This window comes from Muntiacus reevesi, chromosome 8 (genome assembly GCF_963930625.1).
Source record: "Muntiacus reevesi chromosome 8, mMunRee1.1, whole genome shotgun sequence".
NCBI classification, from domain to species: Eukaryota; Metazoa; Chordata; class Mammalia; order Artiodactyla; family Cervidae; genus Muntiacus; species Muntiacus reevesi.
In genome coordinates this window covers 59,388,669-59,413,939 of record NC_089256.1, presented here as the reverse complement: position 1 = coordinate 59,413,939, position 25,271 = coordinate 59,388,669, and the positions used below count along the sequence as shown (strand labels likewise).

General features: G+C 40.5%; 1 protein-coding gene across 4 annotated transcripts in view; it reads right to left on the bottom strand.

The window, feature by feature from the left end:
• Positions 1 to 20,690, bottom strand: part of IGF2BP2 (insulin like growth factor 2 mRNA binding protein 2) — a 164,719-nt gene extending 144,029 nt beyond the window's left edge. For all 4 annotated transcript variants that reach the window (XM_065942743.1, XM_065942747.1, XM_065942744.1 and 1 more), the window contains exons 1-2: positions 20,420 to 20,690; positions 18,770 to 18,830 (exon numbers count right to left, since the gene is read on the bottom strand). In XM_065942743.1, coding sequence (XP_065798815.1) covers positions 18,770 to 18,830; positions 20,420 to 20,597 — 239 coding nt within the window. In that variant the 5' untranslated portion in view covers positions 20,598 to 20,690. The remainder of the gene's footprint in view (positions 1 to 18,769; positions 18,831 to 20,419) is intronic.
• Positions 20,691 to 25,271: the final 4,581 nt, after the last annotated feature.

Below are 25,271 nucleotides of genomic sequence, written 5' to 3'. Positions count from 1 at the left end.
GCCTGGCATGCTGCAGTTCATGGGGTCACAAACAGTCAGATACAACTGACTGACTAAACAACAACAATGTGTTGAAAGTACCCTTTGAAATGCCAATGTAGTAGGAGTTAGCAGACCCAGGCTGTCTATCTCCCACTAGAACACAGCTCCCAAGCAGCCTCTTCTACTAACAGCTGAATACTGGAGGTTATCACTCTATTTCAGACAAATGCAACTTGATAGGCTCAATCTTAGAACTCTTCCACAATACCTTAAAAAAAAAAAAAAAAAACTAAAATGTATTTACATTTTACCTTTAAAGGAATAGTACAGAATCAAATGGCAAATGATCAAATGTAAAATAGCCCCCAGTTAAGTACCACTGGTTATTGAATTCTTATTGGAGAATATTTCCCAAATGAAAAAAAATCCAAAAAGAGGTACTTCCTTCAATTTTTCTAAGTAGTATTGGATTGCCATGATTCAAAATGAATGCTTTCTTTTGAATGGATAGATTTTCAGCCACTTTCTATTATGTGAAAGTTATGAAAGCATCATCCTAAATTCTTCCAAAAAAGGTAGTACCCACATATTAACTATCTGCATCCCAAGGGCATTGAAAACCTAAAAAAAAAAAATCAAGATTTCAGCTCATTGAATAGTGAAATATTATTACCGCTCATCGAATAGTGAAATATCATCACCTCTAATTGTAAGAGGACAGAACTAGAATTTATCTTTTCTTTAAAAAATAATAAAAGACTAAAAAAAAAACTAAAAAAAGAAGAAAGGAGTGCTTAGTTAACAAAAGAATCAATGTAAAAAAAAACAGAATCAATGTAAACAAAATCAGAACAGGTAAATTTAAACTACTCAAGAGAATAAGCTGTTTAAACACATTTTGAGAGTATTTATGTATAACTGATATTATGAATATAATTTTCCCTAAGCAGCAGCATTCAATAAGAAGGTCTAGTAGGACTGCTCTTCAGCAACATTTTGTTAATTTATTCAGGTTACCATTCTTAATTGAAAGTAATATAATTTTTTAAAATCTGCCTATTCTGACGTTCTATGAATTATCATTCATCTTTCCCTTACCTGAATGAGTCTGAATTGATGAGGCCTCAATACATTTAATTCTAACCATAACCTCAGGTCAAGAATTGAACAGCATCAACCAAATTCAGAACAACTGATACCACTGATATTTTCAGAGAGGAGGATCTGATGTGTTTAGTTATGGAAAATGCCCAACCACATTCACGCTACAATGCACGGCTCCATGGCTCCAGGCTGTAAGATACATCCATGAATGTCTAAGGTCAAATGCCAACTGCACTGGTCCATAAGCATTTCTGAAAATCTAGGAAACATGTATGTCTCCATCCTCAAGAGCCTCTCCATGCACCCAGGACCACTCAGAGGAGTGGGGCCCTAACTGAACTCTGGACAGCTCCTGTGGTGAGATGTTCTGCAGGCAGAGACCCCTGTGTGTTTCTGTGAAATGGCATCACCAAACAGGACCTTCTTTCCCAAATGCTGCTTTTCTTGACTTGAAAAACAAATCAATCGGAAGGCAAATTAAGAAGGAAAAGCCAAGATTATCTGAGACCTGAGTGAGTCAACTGAGGGGTAAGGGGTTCAGCCTACTTGATGGCTTCTGCTCCCTGTCCCCCAGGATGGGATTATAACAAAAAGTCAGAGGAAGAATGAGGAAAAAATATATTTCTTTGGGTACATATCCACAGGAAGTCAAAATATTAAGGAAATCAACAATAATAAGAAAGAGTGTAGATTTACATGTCATAGTTGCTCCTCTGAGCTCACAGAATTCATGTTCATGCTTACCTTCAACCTCCTAACACTTGAAAATGATAAAAATCTGAAATAAATCTTAAACTCAGTGTCTCCACTGAAGATAGCTGGGGTGTTCCCTCTTAGCTCTTTAAAGAAAAAAAAATTTAACACTGAAATCATGTAACTATTTTATGGAAAAAAAAATGTATCGAAATTTTTAACTATTAAGAGGAAAACAACTCAGAGCATAAAAAAGGGAGCAAAGTAGGCAAAGGATAATAATAAATTTTGATGGACTAGTATATATAACCTGTGTAGAAAATTTTGTATTATATTTACCACTAGTGGTTCTTTAAAACAATATAGAAAGCACCCATCTTTCCTAAAAAGCAGATATTCCCAAAGGACTCAAATATTCCATAAGTCTCAGTTTGTCCAAGTTTATAAGGAAAGAACCAACATAACTTATCTTTTTTATTCCAAATTAACTTTATCAAGTTTTTAATGTTTTGAGATTTGACATTGTTAAATGTGATTTTTTGTTTTTTTTAAATAGAATTAAAAATTTTTTTATTCACATACAGTTGATTTACAATATTGAGTTGGTATCAGGTAAATAACAAAGTGATCAGTTGTATATATATATTTTTTCAGATTATTTTCCATTATAGGTTACTGAATATTTTCCTTTGTTTTATACAATAAATCCTCAAAATAAATTTTCACTTCACATTAACTATCATGTTATCAAGACCTTTAAGAGAAAAGATTGAATGTTTTATGGGAAGTATATGCAAGTAGAGTAAGCATACAGAAGTACAGTAAGCACTGAGATTCAATAAAAATTTAAAGATATGACTATTCAACAAATTTCTTCAAGAAATAAATGTCTAACAAAGGCAGGTACCAAAGTTCAGAGGGCCTGCTGTTTTGCACTTTTAGTGGGGAAGAGAACTAGTTTGTCTGGTATCAAAGTGACCGCTGCATTTTGCCTGAGAAAGATTTTCTCAGATTTGGTATAGTAAATAGCATATTTCTTAGAAAACCAACGATTTTAAAGAAGGGTAAATATATTTTCCTCTTGTAGACCATGGCTAACCACAGCATGGCACAATTTTGGAGAAATAAGACCTCACCCAGTTACAAAAATAGCAAAAAGGACTCTTGCTTCTGGCAGAAAAGTGACATCTTTATTGATAGTACAAGAAGAGTGTTTTAAACTTCTCAATTTGGCTTTTTTTTAAAAATCAACTCTTTTAGATTAAATTGAAAGGGGAAATTAAATTGTGTTTTATAAAATGTAAGTAACTGAAATCATTCTTCAGGAGAAAGAACAGAAAGAGGCATAAAACAAAAAGAAAAGGAAACAACTCAAGTTAAATACTGAATAAGTGACCCTGTCTTAAGTACTCTGAACAATCTGGGCCTCAGTTTTCTAATCTAAGAAATGAATATAATAGTAGTATCTGCCTTTCTCATCCTACAAGGTGTTATGAAAATTAAATAGGGAGTATAAAAGGAATCAATAAACTGTAACTGTCATTACTGCCGTTTTATAAGGAATTTCAGTTTTACTCCAAAAGGAGTTAATCATAAATATTAATACAAGGGGATTATTCTTTTCAGTATAAGTGCCAAAGCAACCAAGTCTCTCTTTGACTTGCTGACTTTTCCTGATTGACTTAATTCAACCCTAAAAGGTCTCTGATGATCTCTAATTCTTGGTATTCACCTTTTGAGTAATCCCTTCCCTTTGAGTGTGGACAGAACTGCAGTCTTGTATCTAACAAACAAAATAAGGCAGAAGTGACAACGTGCAAGGCAGTGACTCGGCCATAAAAGGCTGTGTGGTGTCACTCTTTCTCGGATTACTCACTCAGGGAAGCCTGCTGTCGTGCTGCGCACAGACCCACGGAGAAGCCCATGCTGTGGGGAGCGGAGCCCTCCAGCCCACAGGCACAAAGACACCGAGGCCTGCCAACAGCCCCAGGAGTGAGCCTCGCAGCAGATCTTCCAGGCCAGCTGAGTCTTCGGATAACTACAGCCCCGGGTGGCAATTGACTGCTATTCCACGAGAGACGCTGAGCTGGAACAACCCAGCTAAAATGCTGCATGTTTCTGACCCTCAGAAAACATGTGAGATGATAAACATTGGTTGTTTCAAATTGCTAAATTTGGGGGTAATTTGTATGCAGCAATAGGTTACTAATACAGAGCATTTGACAGCATCTTGCTTTGCAATTAACATTTAAGATCAGTCACTACCTTGGCTATGGATTATCTTACCCATTGGTAAATCCTGTCATTTTTGTACTTGTCAGTTTATTCCACAATAACTTTGACAGCTTAAACTGATATTTGATTTACTACATAAAAAAACACACCTTAAGTTTGATTCTTGTATCCACTTATCTTGCAATAGAAGGACAGCTGCTTCTGTTGTTATCAAATAGGTTTTTCTGTGATTCTCAGCAGATTTTTAATGCAATTTGGGTTATACAGAGAAAAATCTTGGAAAATTGTATTTTCATGTAATCATAACTGAGTTTAAGATTAACCCATTTTTACTTTTTTTTAAAAAGACGGATATGCAAAACTTATTCTGGTTCCACCAAATCTAAATCTTTGCTTTCCAACATTCATTTTGTATCTTTGTGCAACTGCTCTTTTACAGCTCAACTCAGTTTTAAAAGATTTCATACCTAAAATGCCCATGAAGGTTTCATTCTAATTAAGCCAAAGAGTAAGTCAAAAGTTTGAAAATCCCACTCACAAAAAAGCAAAATCTCTGAACTACTATTTCCCCCGCCCTGTTTGAAAATAAAGAAGGGGAGAAAAGGAGGGAGAAAAAAAAGTAAATTATTAATGATCTTATTATGACTTTAATTTTAATTAATTCATTCAAAAATAATTGATGAGCAGCTGTTTCCAGTATTCAGGGCATTCAAGATGCAACAGTGGAAATAAAAAATAAGACCAGATCTCATGGTACTTCAAATTTTTAAAATTCAAAAGACCAGCCCCCAAAATATAGTTAGCTATTTTTTTGGAACTGATGACTGTTTAGATCCATCACAAACAAGGAGAGTCACTTAAAACCCTGAATTCCCAGATGCTATATGGGTTACATAGATGACTTGCTAACTTTTGTTTTTGGAGTGAGGCATTTATTTCCGGTACAAATTTAAGGTGAATAAATGGAGAGATGTAATATTTGTAATTTTTTTCTGTGTCAAGCATGTTAATACATGGTTATATAAACTACATAGTAACATTAATTATTTAGTATTAGAATCCCATTTGACAGCTGAAATTGAGGCTCTAAGATACTAGTAAACAACATGGTTGGGGTTTAATTTAGTCGATTTTGATTCCAAAGTCCATGTTCCACCCACCCCTTGATGAGTTGCGTTTTAAGTTCCAATAAAACCTAAGATCAAGAGCATCTACAAAATTGCCTAAGAGGAAAAAAAAATCTCCTATTAAAACTATACTTTAATTCTAATAATTACTTCTAACTTAACTTTCAGTCTTGCATCAAGTAGCTGCTTTCAGAGTATCTCTACTTGCATATCTCATATGACATCAAACTCAATACACCCAAAACTTGATTTCCCTCTTAAAAGCTCCTCTCCCCCCAAGATTCTTTTTACCATGGCATCACTTTTCCTATCACCTCACAATTCAATCAACTGACCTGTTACCAAGCTGTCCACCCCACTATGAGATGCATGCACTCAGTAGCTTCAGTAGCGCCCCACTCTGTGACCCTGTGGACCGTAGCCAGCCAGGCTCTTCTGTCCATGGGATTTCTCCAGGCAACAACACTGCCATGGGTCACCATGCCCTTCTCCAGGGGATCTTCCTGACCCAGGGATTGAACCGGCATCTCTTAGGTCTACTTGCATTGGCGGACAGGTTCCTTACCACTAGCGCCACTTGGGAAGCCCTCGCTCCATTATGCCTGACCATAAATGACTTGCTTACAACGTTCTCCAAAACAAGTGCTTTACCTAACTTGGTGATCACTAAAGAGCTATTTCATTATGCACATGAATTACAGAACAAAAAGATACATTTGAAAAATGCTAATTCCAACTGTCAGAGTAGTTTTTTGTTTTTCATTTTTTTAAAAGGTCCCTTAGGCAATTGGCAGTTTTCATTTAGTCTGGCCTTAATGAGTATTTACCATACCTAGGGCCCAGAAACAGAATCCATACGGCCTTCAATTTCCTCAACTTAAATACCAGAAAGTGCAAGAGTCACCAAAACATTTCTCAAACATATTTAAAAACACATTTTTTTTCACCACCAAATTTTCCTACCAAGTACACTCTATGCTTTTAAAACTACATGTCTTATATCAGATGTTGGCTTATAGGCAGAACTCAAGTTCTTATTTTTAAAAAACTTTGCTGGACATACAAGAACTGTATTTTCTTAGGAAATGGTTTAAACCATTATCTATAGTTTGCCTAGTGTTTAATTGGAGAAGAATTCTGACCGATGTGGAAACATGTTCCTCCAATTACATGGGAAAATAGAGGTCTATTTTTTTTCTAATGAATGTGTACTCCGAAATACTACACAAACTTATGAGTGTCACATATTCAGCATATGTACATTCTGTATTTACCAAAGGATTTTAGATGGCCAAATATAACAGAAACAAAATAAGATCACTACATAAAGATAAACACTATAGGGTGCTCCATACAATGGAGAAAATATTTATTCCAGAAAAATAAACTAAGGATGGTTGCTCTGAGACCTAATTTTAGTTTTGAGCTTTCAAACAGCTATCATCATTAGATAAGAGACATACGAGTTTATCCAGTTTATCAAGAGAGGTACTTTTTCCTCTCACTCACAGAGAGCCTTAAGGGTAAGAGATATTAAACATAATGAAGTGTCCTCAACAATACTTTTGCAGAAGATGCAGATTTTCATGTGGCAGAAACTGCAAACTGGCAACCCATGAGCCACATTAACCTGCTCTCTTCTTTGACTCTCACAGTGTCTCCAAAATTTTTTCAATGGTTGAAAATTTTAAATATTTAAAATAAGAACTCTGACTTTTGACTGTAGCTGACTAAAGCTATGCCTCCTATACCTCATTAGGCCTCTTATACTCCACAGAACTCCTCCATGCTACCACTTATGTCATTCACAGACATCTGAATGTGGACCCTCATAAATACAGTCTTAGAACAGTCTTACTATAAAACTTGAGTGCATAATATGAAATCATCAGTCTTTGAAGACCAGTCTACAAGAAGCCAGAGTGATGAAGCACAGGGGCATGTAGGAGAGCTCAGAGTCCCAGTCTTTCCTTCAAGACTATAAGGCCCAAGACTCTTTGGCCACAGGTGAAGAAATCACTGAAATATATATATATATATATATATATTTTTTTTTTTTAGTAATATCTTGTTTTTGAACAAGAATCCTACATGCTGGACTGACACTGAAGTGTGTGTGTGTGTGTGTGTGTGTGTGTGTTAGAGTATAATGGCTCATGTCCCTTCTGATTTGCTGGGCATTCATTCTGAAAAGTGAAAGTGTTATTCGCTCAGTCCTGTCTGACTCTTTACTACTCTATGGACTGTAGCCCACTGGGCTCCTCTGTCCATGGACTTCTCTAGGCAAGAATACGGGAGTGGGTAGCCAATTCCTTCTCTGGGGGATCTCCCCAACTCAGGGATCAAACCTGGGTCTCCCGCATTATAGGCAGATTCTTTATTGTCTGAGCCACCAGGGAAGTCCAATTCTAATCAGGTGAAAGTATTCTGACGATCACCTCTGTGTTCATGGAACCCAAACATATAACAGATAAAAGTAGAGCTGATCTGCTTGAAAAAGGAATAGAAAGGCCATCCTGTTTGGACCTCCCAAAGTAGAAACTTGTTCTTAATGAATGAGTGGGTCCCATGTCACCAGATCCTTCACTCTTCAAAAGTCAGTTGACACTAATGGCTCTGCCAAGAGCTAGAGTACAACCATTGCCCAAGGAGTTCCGTGCAAAGTTCCTGAAGGGCAAACAATCTGTGCTGGTGACTGTAGAAAAATCCATAGATTTAGTAGTCTGGCATGCAGTTGGCAAAGCAAACATTTGTTACTAAAGCGAAAGTGACAGGAGATGGAAGGCCATGCCACAGGATTCAGAAGTAAGGGAGGCAGTCTAAACTTCCTCAGGAGAGCGCTTTGCATCTGCTAGACTACCTGATCAAGGAATGAATGGACTCAGCGCTCAGAATTACATACTATAGGGCAGATACTTCTCAAGTGTTTCTTCAGGGCAGCAACCCCCTTTTCTAAGCCAAATTCCAGACCACTCGAAAATGCAAAACAGCAATGAATGCAGCTGTCTCCTGATGGAAAGGTAAGAAGCCAGAACCCCAGGTACATATGTCTACCCCCTCTTCCCATAAATTTGGCATCTCCCCAGAATCCTAAGGCTCTGTGGAACACACAGTTAAAAGCACTACTGTGGGGAATAAAAGATGTGACTTGGGCCTGGAAATTTTTAAGGCAGCTATTAACACCTTGGGGCTTCCCTGATGGCTCAGTGGTAAAGAATCTGCCTGCCAATGCAGGAGATGTGGGTTTGAGCCCTGGGCCAGGAAGATCCCCCTGGAGGAAGAAATGACAACCCACACCAATATTCTTACCTGAAAAAAATCCCATGGACAGAGGAGCCTGGCAGGCTACACAGTCCATAGGGTCACAAAAAGTCGGAGGCAACGGAGCACACATGCACATATTAACACCCTGACCATGATTATTACAAGTTAACTAAAGCCACAAATCATTTTCAATATCAAAATGACTGTTTTGAAATCACTATTGAAATAGATACATACAGCAAATCATTAACACAAAAATCAATGAACCAAAGAGATAATTCTTCTCTGGCAAATCTCTTAAGATGTATAAAGAATTACATAAGAACCAGCCACCTGTGCTCAGTCCCTTATAACTCATAACAGAATCCCTTTTTAACTTATCTACTTCATACACCTAAATCCCAGTCTTCTTTTCAAATAATGGAGCCACCAGCACCTTTGTCATTTCAAATCTTTTGTGAAGGAAAAAAAATCTAAATTAAAAAAAATAAATTAAGCAACCAAAAAAAATATATTAACCAATAGCAGTTTGTTCTTTATTCCTTAAAAAGGAGATTAAATCCTACATTAAGAAAACTGAACTTAAAACCTAGTTTCTAAAGATCCTTGATTTTCATCATCTTTAGCAGCGACACAATTCAGGGAGTTTTAAAGCAGTTAGTTGATAAATTCAGTGTCCACAATTTGAAGACATCACTATCAGTTTGAAGAGAAGAGGGAAAAGAGTGCAGCTGGATCCAGGAGAAAGATCATTTATGGTCTTTATGGTTATTTATGCATCCATATAATTTTTTTCTTTCTGTTCTTCAGTGATTATTGCTGTTGTTGTTAGTATATCTTTTTCTTTACAAAGAATAAATACAAATACTCTTGGGGGAGGTGGGGGAAGTAGCCTAAACTTTCAGCACTGAGAAATCCCTTCCCAAGTTTTCAACCCCTCACAAAAGCCTACAAGGACTGACCCCCACGACCACTGAGACCATGGAGGAGCCTGTCTGTGGCACATTCCCAGGAAGCATGAGCCACAGAGCCCACACATTCCAGCATTTTGAGCAAGCAAGCACACACACGCCTCCCCACTTCCCCAGACTCTGCCAGTGAGGGGCACCAGGCTGGAGGCAGGCCGTACACCAGGCACCTTCTAGCCGGGCCCGGCCATCCCCAAGGGCCCGGCCATCCCCAAGGAGATGTAAAAGGGAAGGAGAACGCAAGAGAGGGAGGAAGTGGCCAGTACAGGGCCTCAGAGAAAGAAATGCAGACCAAACACATACTCTGAGAGGTTTTAAAACATCAAAGATCAACTTGTGTGAGAGTCAGTTCTGCTACCGCCCAGTGGAATCACTAAGTCTCCCACCCACCATCAGTACCAGTCTTTGCCACGTGCTCTGAAATTCCAGAAGGAGTGTACAAGCTGCACGACAAACTTCTGTCGTCTATGTTTCCATGGCTGCCTGTATACTTTCTCCCTTCCTTCTCTCTCCCCCTTCCTCATCCCACTTTCACGCCTTCCTTCCTCCATCCCTCCCTTCTTTCTCTCTTAATAATTGAAGAAGTTAAACTCTATTTTTTCAGTGTTAAACTGTTTCATCATCTACCTCCAACTCTCATATAAAGATGCACAAACACTTTTACTCCAAAACCTTATCCACACAATGATGAGACAAAGCATCCATTTTTCAAATATTCATTGTTAAAATCACCAAGATCAGGAGAGACTAAAGTAAACAGTCTCCACATTAAAAAAAACTATATAGCCTATCCTCATATGAACTTTTTTGAAATATCCTCTATTTCATGAGTTGGTTTAAGGTTAAACTGTCCACGGAACCACCCCTCAGTGAAAAATATTTTGCTTTATTTTCTAAGCGAAAGTACAAAAATGAAGATATAAACATGGTATTGACTTTTTTTCTGATAATACTCGATTGATAAAAGCCATTATTTTTTTACTTCATAGTAAATTTTTTTCATAAAATTACATTCTTATCAAAAACTCACCACCTGTATATCTAGAAAGCAGAATTCTTGTGTATCTCATTGCATTGGTAGTATAATTATATCTCAAGTCCTATATACTTAAAAGTCACGAATGCATAATATATATAAATAGTGTATCAAAAAGAACATACAACTCTTTCTACTCCCTGTGCTTTCGCTGACTTTTTCATTGTCAAAAAAGTTTAAAATTTTTTCATGTTAGTAAGATGAAAAGCTTTATGGAAGACAATTTGCAAGAATACTATATTTCCTTCTCCAAATCATAGATACTTTTTAAATATACAGATAAAAACTGAAAGCAGGCCACACTTTGTGTAACACTCTAGGTCCTACACAAAAGAGTCTGAGTGTTTTTTTTCAGGATTTAAAAAAGGTATCTGAGTCAAAGGATATAAATACAGACCCTCCTTCCCCTTCCTCCCCACTGCATACATAGTATGCTTTTTACACTTAACTTTCAGCCACAATGATTTTTTAATTTTTTTATCTTTATGTAATTACTAATGCCTCTACTATAGGACTATCTCAGGAAAGTTCCTTCAAATTATGACCTAATACTTTTAGTTGTTTTTCAGTTACATTAAATTAAAACTATACTAAAGGTCAGTCCTTTATCTTCCTCAGCATATCTGTTGTACACATGTAAATTTTATCTCTAATTCTGATTTAGGAAATACATACAAAATTACTCTATAACCTATGCACACATTATGACAACTTCCTACTTTATTGCTAGGCTATTGCTACTGTATACAAATTAGACAAAGGTGAGGAGGGTAAGACAGCCACTGCTTCTTTGAAGCAGGTTTGGGTGGGTGGAAAGGGGAGTTGCTGGGGAGTTAAAGTTTTACAGCCCTACCTGTAAAAGGTATGAAAATCAGATCTCTTGGCTGTATACAGTAAGATACAAAGAAGGCCTCGTTCAATGCCTAGCGCACCAACTACTCCATATTAGTTACCTTCTTCCTTTTCCCCATCTTCTGAGTCAGGATTCCACAGAACATGCAACACCCCACCCTGGACTCTACTAAGTTAAAGAAATGAAGAGCCTGAGGAGTTGGAAATCATCTTCTTTCATTTACTTTTTTCTTGACAATTCCTTCCTCCCTCCACCACCACCACAAATATGACAACCCACAAACGTTAAAGGCAGCAAGAGGATAAATGCAGGTAAAGTTTACTGCTAAGGGGAAATGGACTGTTCTTCATATGCTTAGTTATTTAGTATGTTTTTGAGTGATATATCATTAATAAGGAACTCAGGGACTTTACAGATGCTATTCTATTAACGTTCATTTCACCCCCACAGGAAAGGCCAAAGGCCACACTCTGTACAGAAAGAAAAGCAGAGAGAGACACCAAATATCAGGAAAGACTTGGCAGCTACCGGGAAAACACTTCAACCGAAAGCAGTCCTGCCCTCTAGCAATGGGTTGGCTGAAACCCGGGAAGAACCCACCCAAGTGATTCCTTGAGCCTGACTTTCCTTCACCATGTGGCACAGAGTCTTGACCAGACTGTGTGGCTCAGCTGCTGAAACCTCTTTCTCGGCAATGTCCTGTTTCATAACACAAGGAATGCAACCACTGAAAAAAGCAATGTAACAACAACATCAAAATCCAACCTGCTTGGTCAGGCATACCCCACTTCTGTCTATGGGCAAGCATGGTGATGCTGCTAATAATGTTAAAGTGACTTCTGTTTCTAATTTTCCCTAAAAACTGTAACAAAGTACAGATCATTTTGGATTGATATAAGAATAAGATCGTTGCAAAGGGTGATTGACAAACAAAATATATATTCATATCTTTCCTGTACTCTTGAATAGCAACCTCTGAACCTATCAATAATAACACTTTCAGACAACTTTAACTCAACAAAGTGAATGGAGGTGAAGCACACTGGACTAAGAATCAGAAGTTCTAACCCTAGCTCTACTATTTAATAGCCATGTGACTTTAGGCAAATTATTAAATTTCTCTGTGACTAAGCTTTTTCATCTAAAAAAATGGAATAATATTAACTGCTCTTCTTCAGATAATTATTATTTAGAATAAATGAAATAATGTTTTGAAGAGGCTGGGATATCATCAGTATTACATGGATGGAAGATATAGGCACATAAATAAACATCTATCTAGTATTATTTACATGTCCATACATGGAATCATGAAATTAGCTTTCTGATCACATTTAAAACAAAAATTAAAGTCTAAGCATCCCCCCTAAGGCAAATCCTCACATGCTGGTACAGATTAATTATATCATAAGAAAAACCAAAAATATCATTCACATTGCAATGGTCCCATACAGATTTCCCTGGTCATTAGGTATAACATTTTCTTATAACATACATAGATAGAAGATGTCTAAAATATGCATCAGAACTCTGAATTTTCATTTACTGGACATACTGAAATATCTATTTTATGAAATATTCCTGATAATAAGCAGAATGGGAAAATTCTAACTAAATCTTCACATTTTAAGAAATAAAGCATAAACCAAGAAATCCAGGAATAAACAAATAAAATGTATCTCCAAAATGTAAGCTTATTATTTAGTGAGAACCAGAGACTTGGAGAAGAAGTATATCTATTAAATAGTGGTTAACACTTTGGACTTGACCGCCTGCTATTAATGCAAAAGTACCCATTTTCTCTAGATTATTCAACACCTCAACATGCCATCAAATGCTAAACCAAATTAAGGAAACAGTAATTATATTTTCCCTCCTCTTTGGAAGCCAAAGTAACAAAATCTGAATTTTCCTGTAAGAGACAATAATTTTTCTTCACTATTTTATGGAAATACCAGACTAAAGTACATTATCAAAACAGGAAAAGAAAAACCTTAAAAATAATGCTCTGAGCACTCTGCAATTTTGCTGCCCAAAATAGAACCCATACAGTCTATGCCACCAAATGAAAATTACAAGTTTGTAAGCATGAAGTCAAATTATAAAGTAAAAGGTTTTTTAAAATATTTTAATAATGATAAATGAAATACTGTTATATTTACTGGTAGGCGTTTGCTGTTTATTTGCTATTATGTTTTCTTCAATGATAGTGTTTTGAATGACTATCCAAACTAACTTGAGCTTGAATTTGAGTGTAAAAAGGACGAATCTTGACTAATAAATTATTTGGACATGTTTTGTTAAACAGAACTGTCCCATTCTTCAAATTAAGAAGCTAATCATAACTTTTAAGAAATTATGCTTCTGACTAAAATTTTCAGAAAAGTAGTTTAAACACTGGTTTAAGCCAACCCCACCCCTCTCTTCTCCAATACCAAAGGACACTGAAGACATTTTGGTGATATTTAAACAGAATTTTTAAAAACATAATTTTGAAATCTACAATTCAACTTTTTAACAGCCTCTAAAGAAACCAGTTCAATGTCATGCTTCTTCTAATGAAACTGATTCTCTCCGAGTACTTTTGTTACACAAAAAAATACATTGCCTTTCACAGTATAGAATTTCTAAATGAAAATACATATTCAAATCTTGAATTTTCTATAGAAAATCAAAGCCTACACAGAATCACTTGCTAACTCTCCTACTGAGAGGGGACATCTGAGCAAAATGAAGGAGAGAATATCTTGCGTAGAACAGTCCCTCCAGCACCATGCTCACTGAAGAGTCACTACAGGTGACTGTGTCCTGGCTTCCAAGCGCATTTCACTCCACTTGGCTCCATTTACCACGAGGTTCAAACACCTAGCAATTCTCGTGTGCCTTGTCAGGAATGAAAAGTAGAACATTTGTTGCTCAATTAAAGATTTCTTCTTCTTCCCTCTGTCTGAAACTACTGTCTTCCATAACACACACACACACACACACCCCATGTGCACACACCCCACTGAATCACAGAGATGATACACTTAAGCTCAAATAATGTCCTGTGACAATGCTAACCAATTGCTCATCTACTTTTAAGGATTTCATTAGCAGACTTGGAAGAGTGATTCAGCAATAGACAGCAAATATGTAGGAAGTTGAAGGTATCAAGTATGTATAAATAATTCTTACAGAAATCTGATTTTCATAGCTTTATTGACTTTTAATAAATGTGCTCAAATTACTAGCCTGTATATACATTTCAATGTCATTTACATTCACCCATTAAAAATTGGAACTGCCACAAAATAAAAATTTACTCAAAATAATAGTGAAACGTTGATTTTGATATCTATTGGTTCTAAACATTCAATGTCCTTTAAAATTTTTCTTTTTAAAGAAAATATATTGTACTTTAGATCATTACGTATAAAAAGTGTTATACAAATTTTACTAATCTTCTCTCACCTTCTCTATATAAATGATAATCTCAGGTTAACATAATAAGAAAACAAAACTCTGAGACCATCCCTTACCAGTCTCTTATATCCAGCCATTAAGTACAAAGAAACACTATTATTTAAGAAAACACAATTTGGCAAATGTATTACATATCACAAAATCGCCTTTTAGAACTAATGTTTATGTGTTTAGCCATTTAGCACTTTTATAAATCACTACAATATAATTTAAAATTGATATAAATTTGGCAAGTTGGAAAATCAAACAGTATATAACATCTATTCTGATTTGTAGATTTCAATGGTTTTTAATATTTAACCAAATAATGTAAAAATATTAAATGACCAGTCTTTTAAAAACACAAACTAGAATTTTAAACCTGAATTATCAAGTAATTTTTTCTTTACTGCTTCTATTTTCATTTCAATACTTATCTCACAAAGGTCACAGAAATGCGTAATTTTATATGGCATGACCTAGAACTGTATGAAAAAATTACTAGCCTTTTTTTAAAAATGAGAAGCTAAATGTTGAACTCAAAAACAAATCATTAAGTAACCTTTGAGTCTTATATGTATATATAAAATATCCACACATGTAACCTATGCAATTAAATCCAGGCATTAACTTCTAATTCAACAAATTCTTGAAATGAAATAGGGTAACATGTGATTTTAACCTAATGAAGTCTTTTCTGTTGCTACAAAATTAAAAATTGATCCATCAAAAGCCTTTGTTGCAGGGAGGGCTTGAGGTTGGGTGGTTGGTTTTTTTTTCTTTTTGGTATTTAATTCAACTAAACACAATGTAGTACATACAAGCAAAATACAATTGAGATACTGTTTTCTTTAACATTCCTATAGGAGACCAAATTCATTTGCATTGGAGAGAACACAATTACTGATTTTTAACTCATGAAAGACAAATTCATAGCTTTTTCCTACACTACCTCATAGTATTCTCACCATCTCAGTGAAAGCATGTCTAGCACCACTTAGTTACTTCCTAGAAGTGGGCAGAAATTGCATTTTTAAAAGTTTTGTTTCTCACAGAATCATTCAACTTTAGTTACAAAGCACATTCAGGTTAGCTTAAGTCTTAGCTCAAAGCAATTTATGCAATATGTGTGTGTGTTTGTGTGCATGTGTGTAGACATAAACAGCATATAAATTTTTTTAAACTAAACTCTCATCAACATCAAAAATGAAATTTCTATCAAGGAAATTTCCACAACTTTTAAAACCCTTTGTCAGTTTTTTCTTCTTTTAGAAATCTTTGATTCCTATATACTACCAAGAAATATGAATAGAGAAAAAAGAATCGAAGATTTTTATTCAACAGAGCCCGAAGCCAACTTAGAAAGTTAAGAAAAATAGATGGTTTGTACATGGTTTACTTTACAATAATTTGCATTTAATAAGAATGAAGCACATGTGGCAAAAGAAAAGAGTTTTCTACTTCTGAGTGACCCTGAGAAAATAATAGTATCTAGTCTGTCCACAATAACAGCACATATAAAATGATGCTAGAATGATATTTAACAAAAGATCCAATTGGTAAGCAAATGGCATGCCAATATTTTCATAACTTAAGATAAAAAACATCCCCTCCCAAGTATCATTAGCTTAAAAAAATCTATCTGGAATGTAGATGTTAAAAGTGATTCCTGAGAACAGAAAGAAATCAGAACAATATAAAGAAAAGGAGCACTCAATTGCAGAATGGTTCTTTAAGTAAGCAAGCAATGAGGATGAACTGTTTTCTTCACATTTTCACTTCTACTAACACAAAAACCACATATAGAACTGACTTAACGCCGACAAATGTACTTTTAACTTGTTAATTTTCATGGAAGTGCAACAAAAGAACACCAAAATAGTCACCATATAACATAAAAGCTTTGGTTTCAAATGTCACAGTACCCTGTTTTTGAGAGTCCCCACCGTGGTGGAGCTCTGTACATGAGAACACACAGCTGCCTCCTCCCAGGAGTCTGAGCTCAGCACACAACACCAGTCATCACTTATCTCTCCCTTAGCCTGCAGTACCAGTAACTAATTTCTGCATTTTAAACTAATAAAGGAAAGGAAAAAAAGATTCAAGCCATCCAATCAGAAATGAAGCAACCCACTACAGCAGCAGCTTATGCATACATTTGGTATGTCAGACGTCTTCTGAGTAGTGAATCACACATAGCGCATTTTAATCTACCTCCTAGGTATTTCATATCACCCACAATGTTCAAAGAAATCATGTCCCAATAGGGCTGTAAAAGTCCTAGATAGCTCTCTAATTAATACTAAAAATTTGGGACAAGCTTTTAATTCTAAACTCTTATATAAACACAACAAAATCATTTAAATGACCCTCCAGCTAACAGCAAATAACCTCTGCATTTTGAAAGAAAAAAGCTAAAAAGTAGTATATTTGTGAGAAGTTTCAAGAAGATGTTAATAACTTTAGATAAACTAGTATTTCACTTACATTGCCACACTAAATAATGTTCTTTGCAGCATGAAATGAGACACCAACTAACCAAAGTTAAAATTCTACTGATTTTTCACTAACTATAACTCCAAAAAAGAACTCAAAACAACTATACAGTCAATAGAAATATATATTTACAGAAATACAACCCATCAAATATTTTGGGTGGTTCTTTTAAACCTTGTTCAATATATCCATCCAATATTCAAATGTTATGAGTAATTCTAAATTACAATAAATAGTTAATATATCAGAAAGCTTGAACTTAGATTTCTCAAGCCCCCCCAAAATTTTTAAGTATACAAATTTAAAATTCTTAATTGAAAAACCTATCAGTTGCGCATTACATCTCTTCCTAGCGAGAACTAGCTTAATGTTACACATGAAACTGCAAATCATAACTTTTGCCTCTTTTTTTAAAGGTATTAAGTAGCTTTCTGATATGCCACTGGAATCACTGGTAAACAAAAGATATTTTGTTGCTTAGTTAAAACATACCTGGAAATTTGCACACATTTTTAGAAACCCCTTTAACAAAACATCTATGTGTTTAAAAATTAGGATAGTTTGTTTCAAAATCTATTCAATTGTGGCAAAAATCAAGTAAATGGTTACACTGTTGAGAATCACAAATTGTAAAGGTGGTAAGTCAAAGACTTCACTTAGAGTCTCCAATTCAGCTACTTAATGACTAATGGTGAAGAAATGTATGTGAATAGGATATAAACTAAGTTACGACACATAGGAGAAAAAAAATTCTAGAATGAGTAATAAAGGGCCCAAATTTAAAGTCCACAATAAACTTTAAACAAAGATGTTCTCCCTCAATCTCTCCTCATAGACATTCTCATGTAAGCAAATCACTGTGGAGAAATCCAACCTCCACAAAACTTTTTACTCCTTCATTAACAACAGTGCACTTAAATATAATTATAAATTTCACAGTGATATTTGTTTAGCCTCAAACGTATCTTAAAAGCAACAACAACAACAACACGCTCAGAGGCAATATTCAGTAGTCCAGTGACTAAAAAAGTCTGACTTTTAACTGCCATCCAATCCAAACAACCTTCTTGTTTAAAGCGCTATGTAAAATATCGACCCTTAACTGAATTATTTTATTATTCAACATTTAAGCTATCTAAAAAAGAAAAGTAATTAATCGCGAAGTTTAGTTAAGCAATTTAGCTGACACAGTAAATATTTACTCTTAACATCTCACAGGAAGTCTTGACAAGCATTTGCTGCCATTGTGCTGGGGGTTAGGGTGGGAGTGGGGGGGGAGGAGGCAAGTTTTCATAAACAAGTTAAATGGTCCCAGCAAATTTAACACAGCTAGTGTTCGTCACCCCCACCCCCAATAGGCACCAGATATTTTCCAAGTACAGTAAACACCTTATATAATGAAAGTAAAAAATGTAACTTTCTAAACTATTTTATCTCCACTGACAAAACAAACAAAAGCCTCGTAAAAAAACTATATAAGCACATTAAAAAAAAAAACACACACCTGAATGTATTTTTACTTATATGTGAGACCAATCACAAAAAAAACTAAGCAAAATATATTTACCTGAGCTTTTTGGAGACTGAGTAATCAACTTCCATGATTTTCCCATGCAATTCCACTTTACCTTTAAAATAGAAATTAAAGCACTCAGAACCTTGCTGTGATCAAACCGGCGGGGGTCTAGGAGGGGCACGCACAGAACTCCACGCTCCGGTGCCGCCTTCGGGCGCCCTCCAGGGGTCTCCTACCCGGCTCAAACTGGGGAAACTTGCTTCCCAGTGGGAAAAAAAGGTGGGCGCCGCGTTTCATCTCGTTCCCCGAGGACGAGATGGGAAGGGTGCGAGCCCGGATCCCGACCCCAGGTAGAGCTGTGGGTGGCATTACCGGAAAAACAAATTTAATAAAGAGCGGCGCCAATTTGAAAGGATGAGCTCATTTGAAACTCAAGCTGCAGGGCTGGCGCGGCCCCGCTCCTCTCCGGGCCCCCACCTCTCCATTCCGCTAACCCGGGCCCCGAAGGCTCCGCTGCGCTCCCTCGCCCCCCGCCCTCTTCCCCCGGTGACCCCGCAGAGATGCGCCGAAGCCCCCCGGGGTCCGCTTCGGCGAGAGCCGGGTCCCCGCCGGCTCCGGATCACCTTGGCCTCGCCGCCGCCCCGCCCCCACCCCGCGCGCTGGTGGGGAAGGGGCGACGGCCGCGGGCAGAGGCTCGGGGGGCGCAGGCTCGTGGCCTGGGGGCGAGCGCGGCTCCGAGCGGTGCGTGTGCGAGAGGAGAGTTGGTGAGTGCGCGCGCGCGCGAGTGTGTGTGTGTGTCGCGCTCCGTCTCCCGTCTGGGCTCCAGCGCTCTCGCGGGCCCCCCGGTCGCCTCTTTCTCGGTCCTCAGCCCGGGCCCCCACCGAGTTGAGACAGGGCACCTCGTAAAAAGGTGCTTCTGGCCGAGCGGGAGGCGGGGGGACAGGCGGCGAAATGCCCCCAGCCCCGAGTTCTTCTCAATAAAATCGGACAAAAAATTCAGAGAAAAATAGGAGCGCTTGAGAGACGAGCGAGAAGGGAGTGAGGTTCGGGAGAGGACCGAGAGAGATGTGCCGTCGTGCAAGGGCTGGGGTCGGGGGACTCCCCGAAATCTCGAAGGGGATCGACAGGGTGGCGCCGAGGGGGTGCCGAAAGTGGGGGACCGCGGGGCGACCTGGGGAGGGGGGGCTCGAAAGGAGAGTGCGGCTCAGGGGACGCCAGAGGGCGAGAAGTCCTGGGCACGAGGCACGGGAAGGGGTAAGGTCCGGTCAAGGGAGAAGGAGATGGAGGGTTTTTTTTGGGGGGGTCCCTGACAAAGGGGGTGACGGGAAGGTCAGGGAAGAAGGCGAGACGGGGGGGCTCTCTAAAGATGGGGGTGGGGAACTCTGGGGAGCAGCTCGGGGAGCTGGGGAAACTGGGGATCCCCGGGAGAGCGAGCGAGCCTCGGGAACCCTCGGGGCGGCACGGGGGTCGCCCCAGGACTGTGGCTGGGAGGGCAAGGGGTGAGTCCGGAGCTGGGGGGGGAGGGGAGCGGGCCGTCCCAGGAGCGGGCCGGCGGTGAGAGTTGAAGGTCTGGTGCGTGGAAGTGAACGTGAACGCCGGAGCCCCCGCCGGGCGCCGCCCGCAGGGCTCGGCCTCCCTCCGGGCGCCGTCCCGGCCTGAGCAGGGCGAGGCGGGGGGAGGGGGACAGCGCCGACTGCTCACCCGAAAGGGTCTCGATGGCGCGGATGGCCCAGTTCTGGTCGGGGTAGTCCACGAAGGCGTAGCCGGACTTGAGCAGGACCTGTCCCGCCAGGGGCAGCTTCCTGTCCCCGAAGAGCTGCCGGAGGTCGTCGGCGGTGACGGCGGGGCTCAGGTTCCCGATGTAAAGCTTGTTCATCATCCGTCTCTTCCCCGAGAGCCCGCGGCTCCCCCGGCCCGGTACCCGGCGCTCCTCGCCTCCTCCGCTGCCCTCGTCTCCCCTGCTCCTCCTCCGCCCCCCCTCCCCGCCCTCCGCCCGCCCGCCACCCACCCCCACCCTCAGCCTGGCTCCCCCCACCGCGGCCGGCCGGGCCCGCCCGGGGGCAGAGGCGGAGGCGGGGACTCTGTGCGGCTGCCTCCTCGGGGCAGAGTCCCGGGCCGGGCGGCGGCGCGCGGACAAAGCGCTCTCTCTGCCTCCCTCTCTCTCCCTCTCTCTCTCCCTCTCAAGGCGGTGGCGGGAGGAGGAGCAGCGGCGGGCGGCGGCAGCGCACCCCGCGTGTCTGTGTGAGAGTTTGTACGGGCGTGTGCGCAGCCTAGAGTGAGCGAGCGAGCGCCCCCTCCCCGCCCCGCGCCGCTGCGCCCCTCGCCTCGCGCCCCCGGCGCTCCGAGCGCTCCGCGCTAGCTACCCCGGCTTCTGCCCCGCGCCGGGCGGGCGGAAGCGGGTCGCGGCCCGGGTCTGGGGCTCCCGGACGCCAGAACCCCGGGGCGGGCGCGGCGCGGAGGCCGGGCGAGCGGCGGGGCGGGGAAGGCGCGCCCCGGGCGCGGGTGGGAGTGCGCGCTGGGGAGCGGTTGGGAGCCGCAAGGCGTGGGAGGGCGAGGGGCTGCGGGAGAGAGTGGAAGGGGGTGTGCGCAAGGTGGACCGGATGTGAGGGCGCGGCTGCCGGGCCGGCGGGAAGGTGTGTCTCGGAGGTGAGAAGCGAGGGCAGGCTGGGAGACCACAACTTTCGCGGCGAGTTGGCCGAGTCCGGTTCCCCGCGCGTTCCCCGGCAGAGCGCTCGCTCGGAGACCCGCTCCCCACCCGTCTCTCTCGGGCGACCGAGCGGCGCGTGTGGTCGAGGGAGCGCGGACGGGAGTCTGGACGCTTGGGGGCCCGGGACTGGCCGGGCCCACACGAACCTTGCACCCCGGGGAAGTTGCTCCAGCTCCGGGCCTCAGTTTCCCGGACGGCGAGGGGAGAAGGAAGGCCAGAGCGGAGCCACGTCCCCTCCGCCGGCAGCCGGTGCGCCCGGAACCCCGCGGCCGGCGGCAGCCTGACGTTGGCAGCTGCTCTCTATTCTGGGAAGTGCCTAGGGCTTCCGAGCGGCCGCTGCGAAGCCAGGTGGCGGGTGGGGAGTGGGCAGGGGCTGCGGCCGGCAGGACCGACGCTCGCTGCTATGCTTCGAGGCCGGGTTCAGTACCCCCAAACTCCCGCTGGGGTGGTGGGAGGCGAGGGTGACTGGACGCGGAGGCGCTCAGGCGGTGGAGGAGTTCCCCGAGCTTTGGGAAGGGCCGGGAAAGAGCTCCTTCCAAGCGGAGGAAACAACGTGACCGACGGAAGAGGCTGGGTTGGGATGAGAGCAGCCCGAGTCGAGGGGCTACGGAAGGAGCCAGACAGACTAAAGACCGGTTGCTGGTTCCGGGGCCCGCCTGGAAGTCTGGTGGTTAGAGCCTGATCCCAGCCAGGAAATGAAATTCTACAGAAAAGAAAAAAAATTGGCAGGATTCAGAGGCGAAGGGGCGAAAGAAGATTCCAAGATCGGCACTACTGGGGGCCTTGGGAGAGGTGATGGTTTGCCCATAGAAATGTGCATTTTTTAAAATTTATGTTGAGAACGTTAAGGGTTTCCTGATGGAGAAACCACAAATGTAGGGATCGTCTCCTGGCTGGGTCGTGAAGTACTGTCTTTCTCAAGCTCTCCTGTTGACCAAGTGGATGGGGAGGCAGTACGGCTTCTTAAAAAAATAAAAATAAAAAACACGTTCCCTGGCCCCTTCCTTTGAAGACTGACTGTGAGCGTGGATTTCGTGTTTTCTTTAAGTAATCCCAGGTGATTCTTGTCTGGGCAACACCGGCCGGTGAAGGCCTTTTTGGATTAGGATGCAGACTTCAGCTGTGTGACCTGTATGTAGTGTTCCAGCAAGTCTGAACCTAGATTTCTTCAACCATGGAGAGAGGGTACAGGGACCAACTCTTGGCTGTTGTGAAGGCTACACAAAGGATAACTGAGTAGTGTGAAGACACAGTGGACACATACTTAATGCTGTTTCTTTTCTTTCCCCTGGAACTCCCAAGCTTTAAAATACTTCCTTGTGGGGAAGCATCTCCTTAAATAGTTGTCTAGAGTAGAAAATGTAATCTTTCTCACCTAGGTATTTTCAGTTATTTGAATTCCGGCTTTTCTCAAATATTGACATATTTCCTCTTTTTAGAAAAGGAACTGGAATTTACCGCACCTGGAGTTAGGAATGGACTTTGCTATTGTTTCTCAAACTATTAGATAAGTTAGGTATGAATGCTTCCCTACTAAAAATAATCACAAATGAAAACTCCTGTGTGTGTAGAAACCTCAGCAGACTAGAAATTAATGATCGTCTGATTATTTACACAAATATCCCTAATTGGTATCATCACCTTCATGCTATTTGCTTTATTTTACTTACAGTATTTCAAAACTTCCCTTTCTAAAAGAGAAACAAGAGTGGCAGGGATAATTGGTCTCTTAAAGGTTAGTAAAACTTTTGTTGTATAATATTTTCAGACATTGTGAATACCTTGGACCTACTGCAAACCTCCAAACAATGTAGCATGGATTCTCTATTAGGTAGCAAGTATCTAAAGATTCTTCTGTATTTTGTTATCTGTAAGTGCTCTCAGATGATTCTTGTCTAGGACCCACTGGCAGATAGAAGGACTTTTCCTATTAGGATTAGGACCTCAGCTGCATGTCCTGTAGTGTTACAGCATCTCTGAGCCTAAGTTTCTTTATCCACAAAGACAGAATAAAGCAACCAACTCTTGATGTTATGAAGGTTACACAAACGATAATAGCAAGTATCTATAGAGGTGGCTTCTGATGAAATCTTCTACCCTGTTTCATGAGATCACGTTCATTTTTGTTTGTTTGTTTTCCTGAAAAATAACTTGTCTTTGCTGTAATTTGTGTGTTCTGTCCTGCTGGTGATTTGTAGACAAGGTGCTAGAGAAGAGTTTGAATGGTAAATGTGGTGGGGGATGTGTTGCTACCACACTTCTGATTTGTAGCACCTGTAGTTTGTTATCTTACAAGGGAGAGTTGCTTTTTCACATCACAGAGAAGGGAACAGCCTCTGAATGCAAACTGGAAATCCAAAAGTCATTGCAACTGCCTGGCAAAACTCATTTTCTAACTGTTTTCTCTGAGTTCCCATACCTCCCCCCTTCCCAGAGAGATAAACTAGAGATTGATCTGGGCTGAATTTAAGCTTAATAAGCAAAGATTTTATGAATGTTTCACTGAGGTCAGAAGTTTGGAGAAATTCTTACATTAGGCATATTATTTCTAAAAGCATGTATTGAACTTTTCCTCAAGAATTCCAAAACAGTAACAGATCCCCATGGTTTTCCATTAGTTCTTTTGGGCAGGATGGTGGTAAGGTAGTTGGGACAAGATTTCTTAATGTCGCTTTGCAGGCAGGAAAACTGAGGCCTACAAAAACACATTTTTTCATCATCATACTGAGAGCTTAAAACATGATTAGCAAACATATATTAGTCTAACAAAGAGCTCATGAAGTATTAAGGTTTCATCTTGACTTTCATGACAAATATTTTGTTCATGGACAGAACACCTTCTTATAGCATCACTGTGATGGTCTTGACCTTTGGAGTCTTAAAAAAAAAAAAAAAGCCACAGTGGAAATGTGTTTGTTCAACTAATGTTGGTGATCACTATCACCAATGGTTCTAGGTAATCCAAGGATTTGGAAGAGAAGAAAAGGAAGCCTCTTTGCTGGAAGGCTGGTGGATTGCCGGAGGAAATTCAGTGTTTGATAATACAGTTTTAGTGGGGTCAACACCTGCCACCAGCACCTGTCTCCTTGTTGGGAATGGTTTGGTGGTGGGGAAACATTGATTAGATACTTTCTGCTGAGTTGGCAGAAGAGAAATTGTTTGACCTTAGTTGAGTTAATTCACCTCTCTGCACTTCAGATTCCTCATTTGTAAAACAGCCCAGCCTACTTTCTCACCATAAACTCTAGCTCCCCTGTCCTTTTCATACTTTCCAAATGCTGGGCCATTTCAGAGCTCTGCTTCTTTGTGCATACTGCTCCCTTTCCCTGGACTATGTTTCTTCCCCTGATTTTCTCTTCTGACTTGACCCCAGGATACACATAGCACTGCCTTTATACAGATAAAAAAGTCTAGTGGTGATACCCCTGAGGTGTCCGTTTCAAACCGGTGGATTTTATGGTTCATGAATTACATATCAACTGTAAAAAATTGTATGAGAAAAAAAGTCTTTATGAGATCTTAGTTTTTCATCCTATCACTGGGATCAAACCTGGCACATAATAGGAACCTAAAAGGTAATATTTGTTGCATAAACAGTTATCTGAGATTTGCTGTAAGGATTAAGTGAAAATACATTAAGATGGTACCTATCTTGCACAGCACTTGACATATAGCTGGGAGAAATGTTCACTTTTCACCTCTTGTTGAATTCATTTATTCATGGCATTATGGAGTCTTAGGCACTAAGTTTCCAGAAATGGATAAATATCATCCTGTTCAAGGAGTTTATCATCATGGAAGAAGCAGATGTATAAACAGATTATAGTCTGGCATTAGAGATGCCCC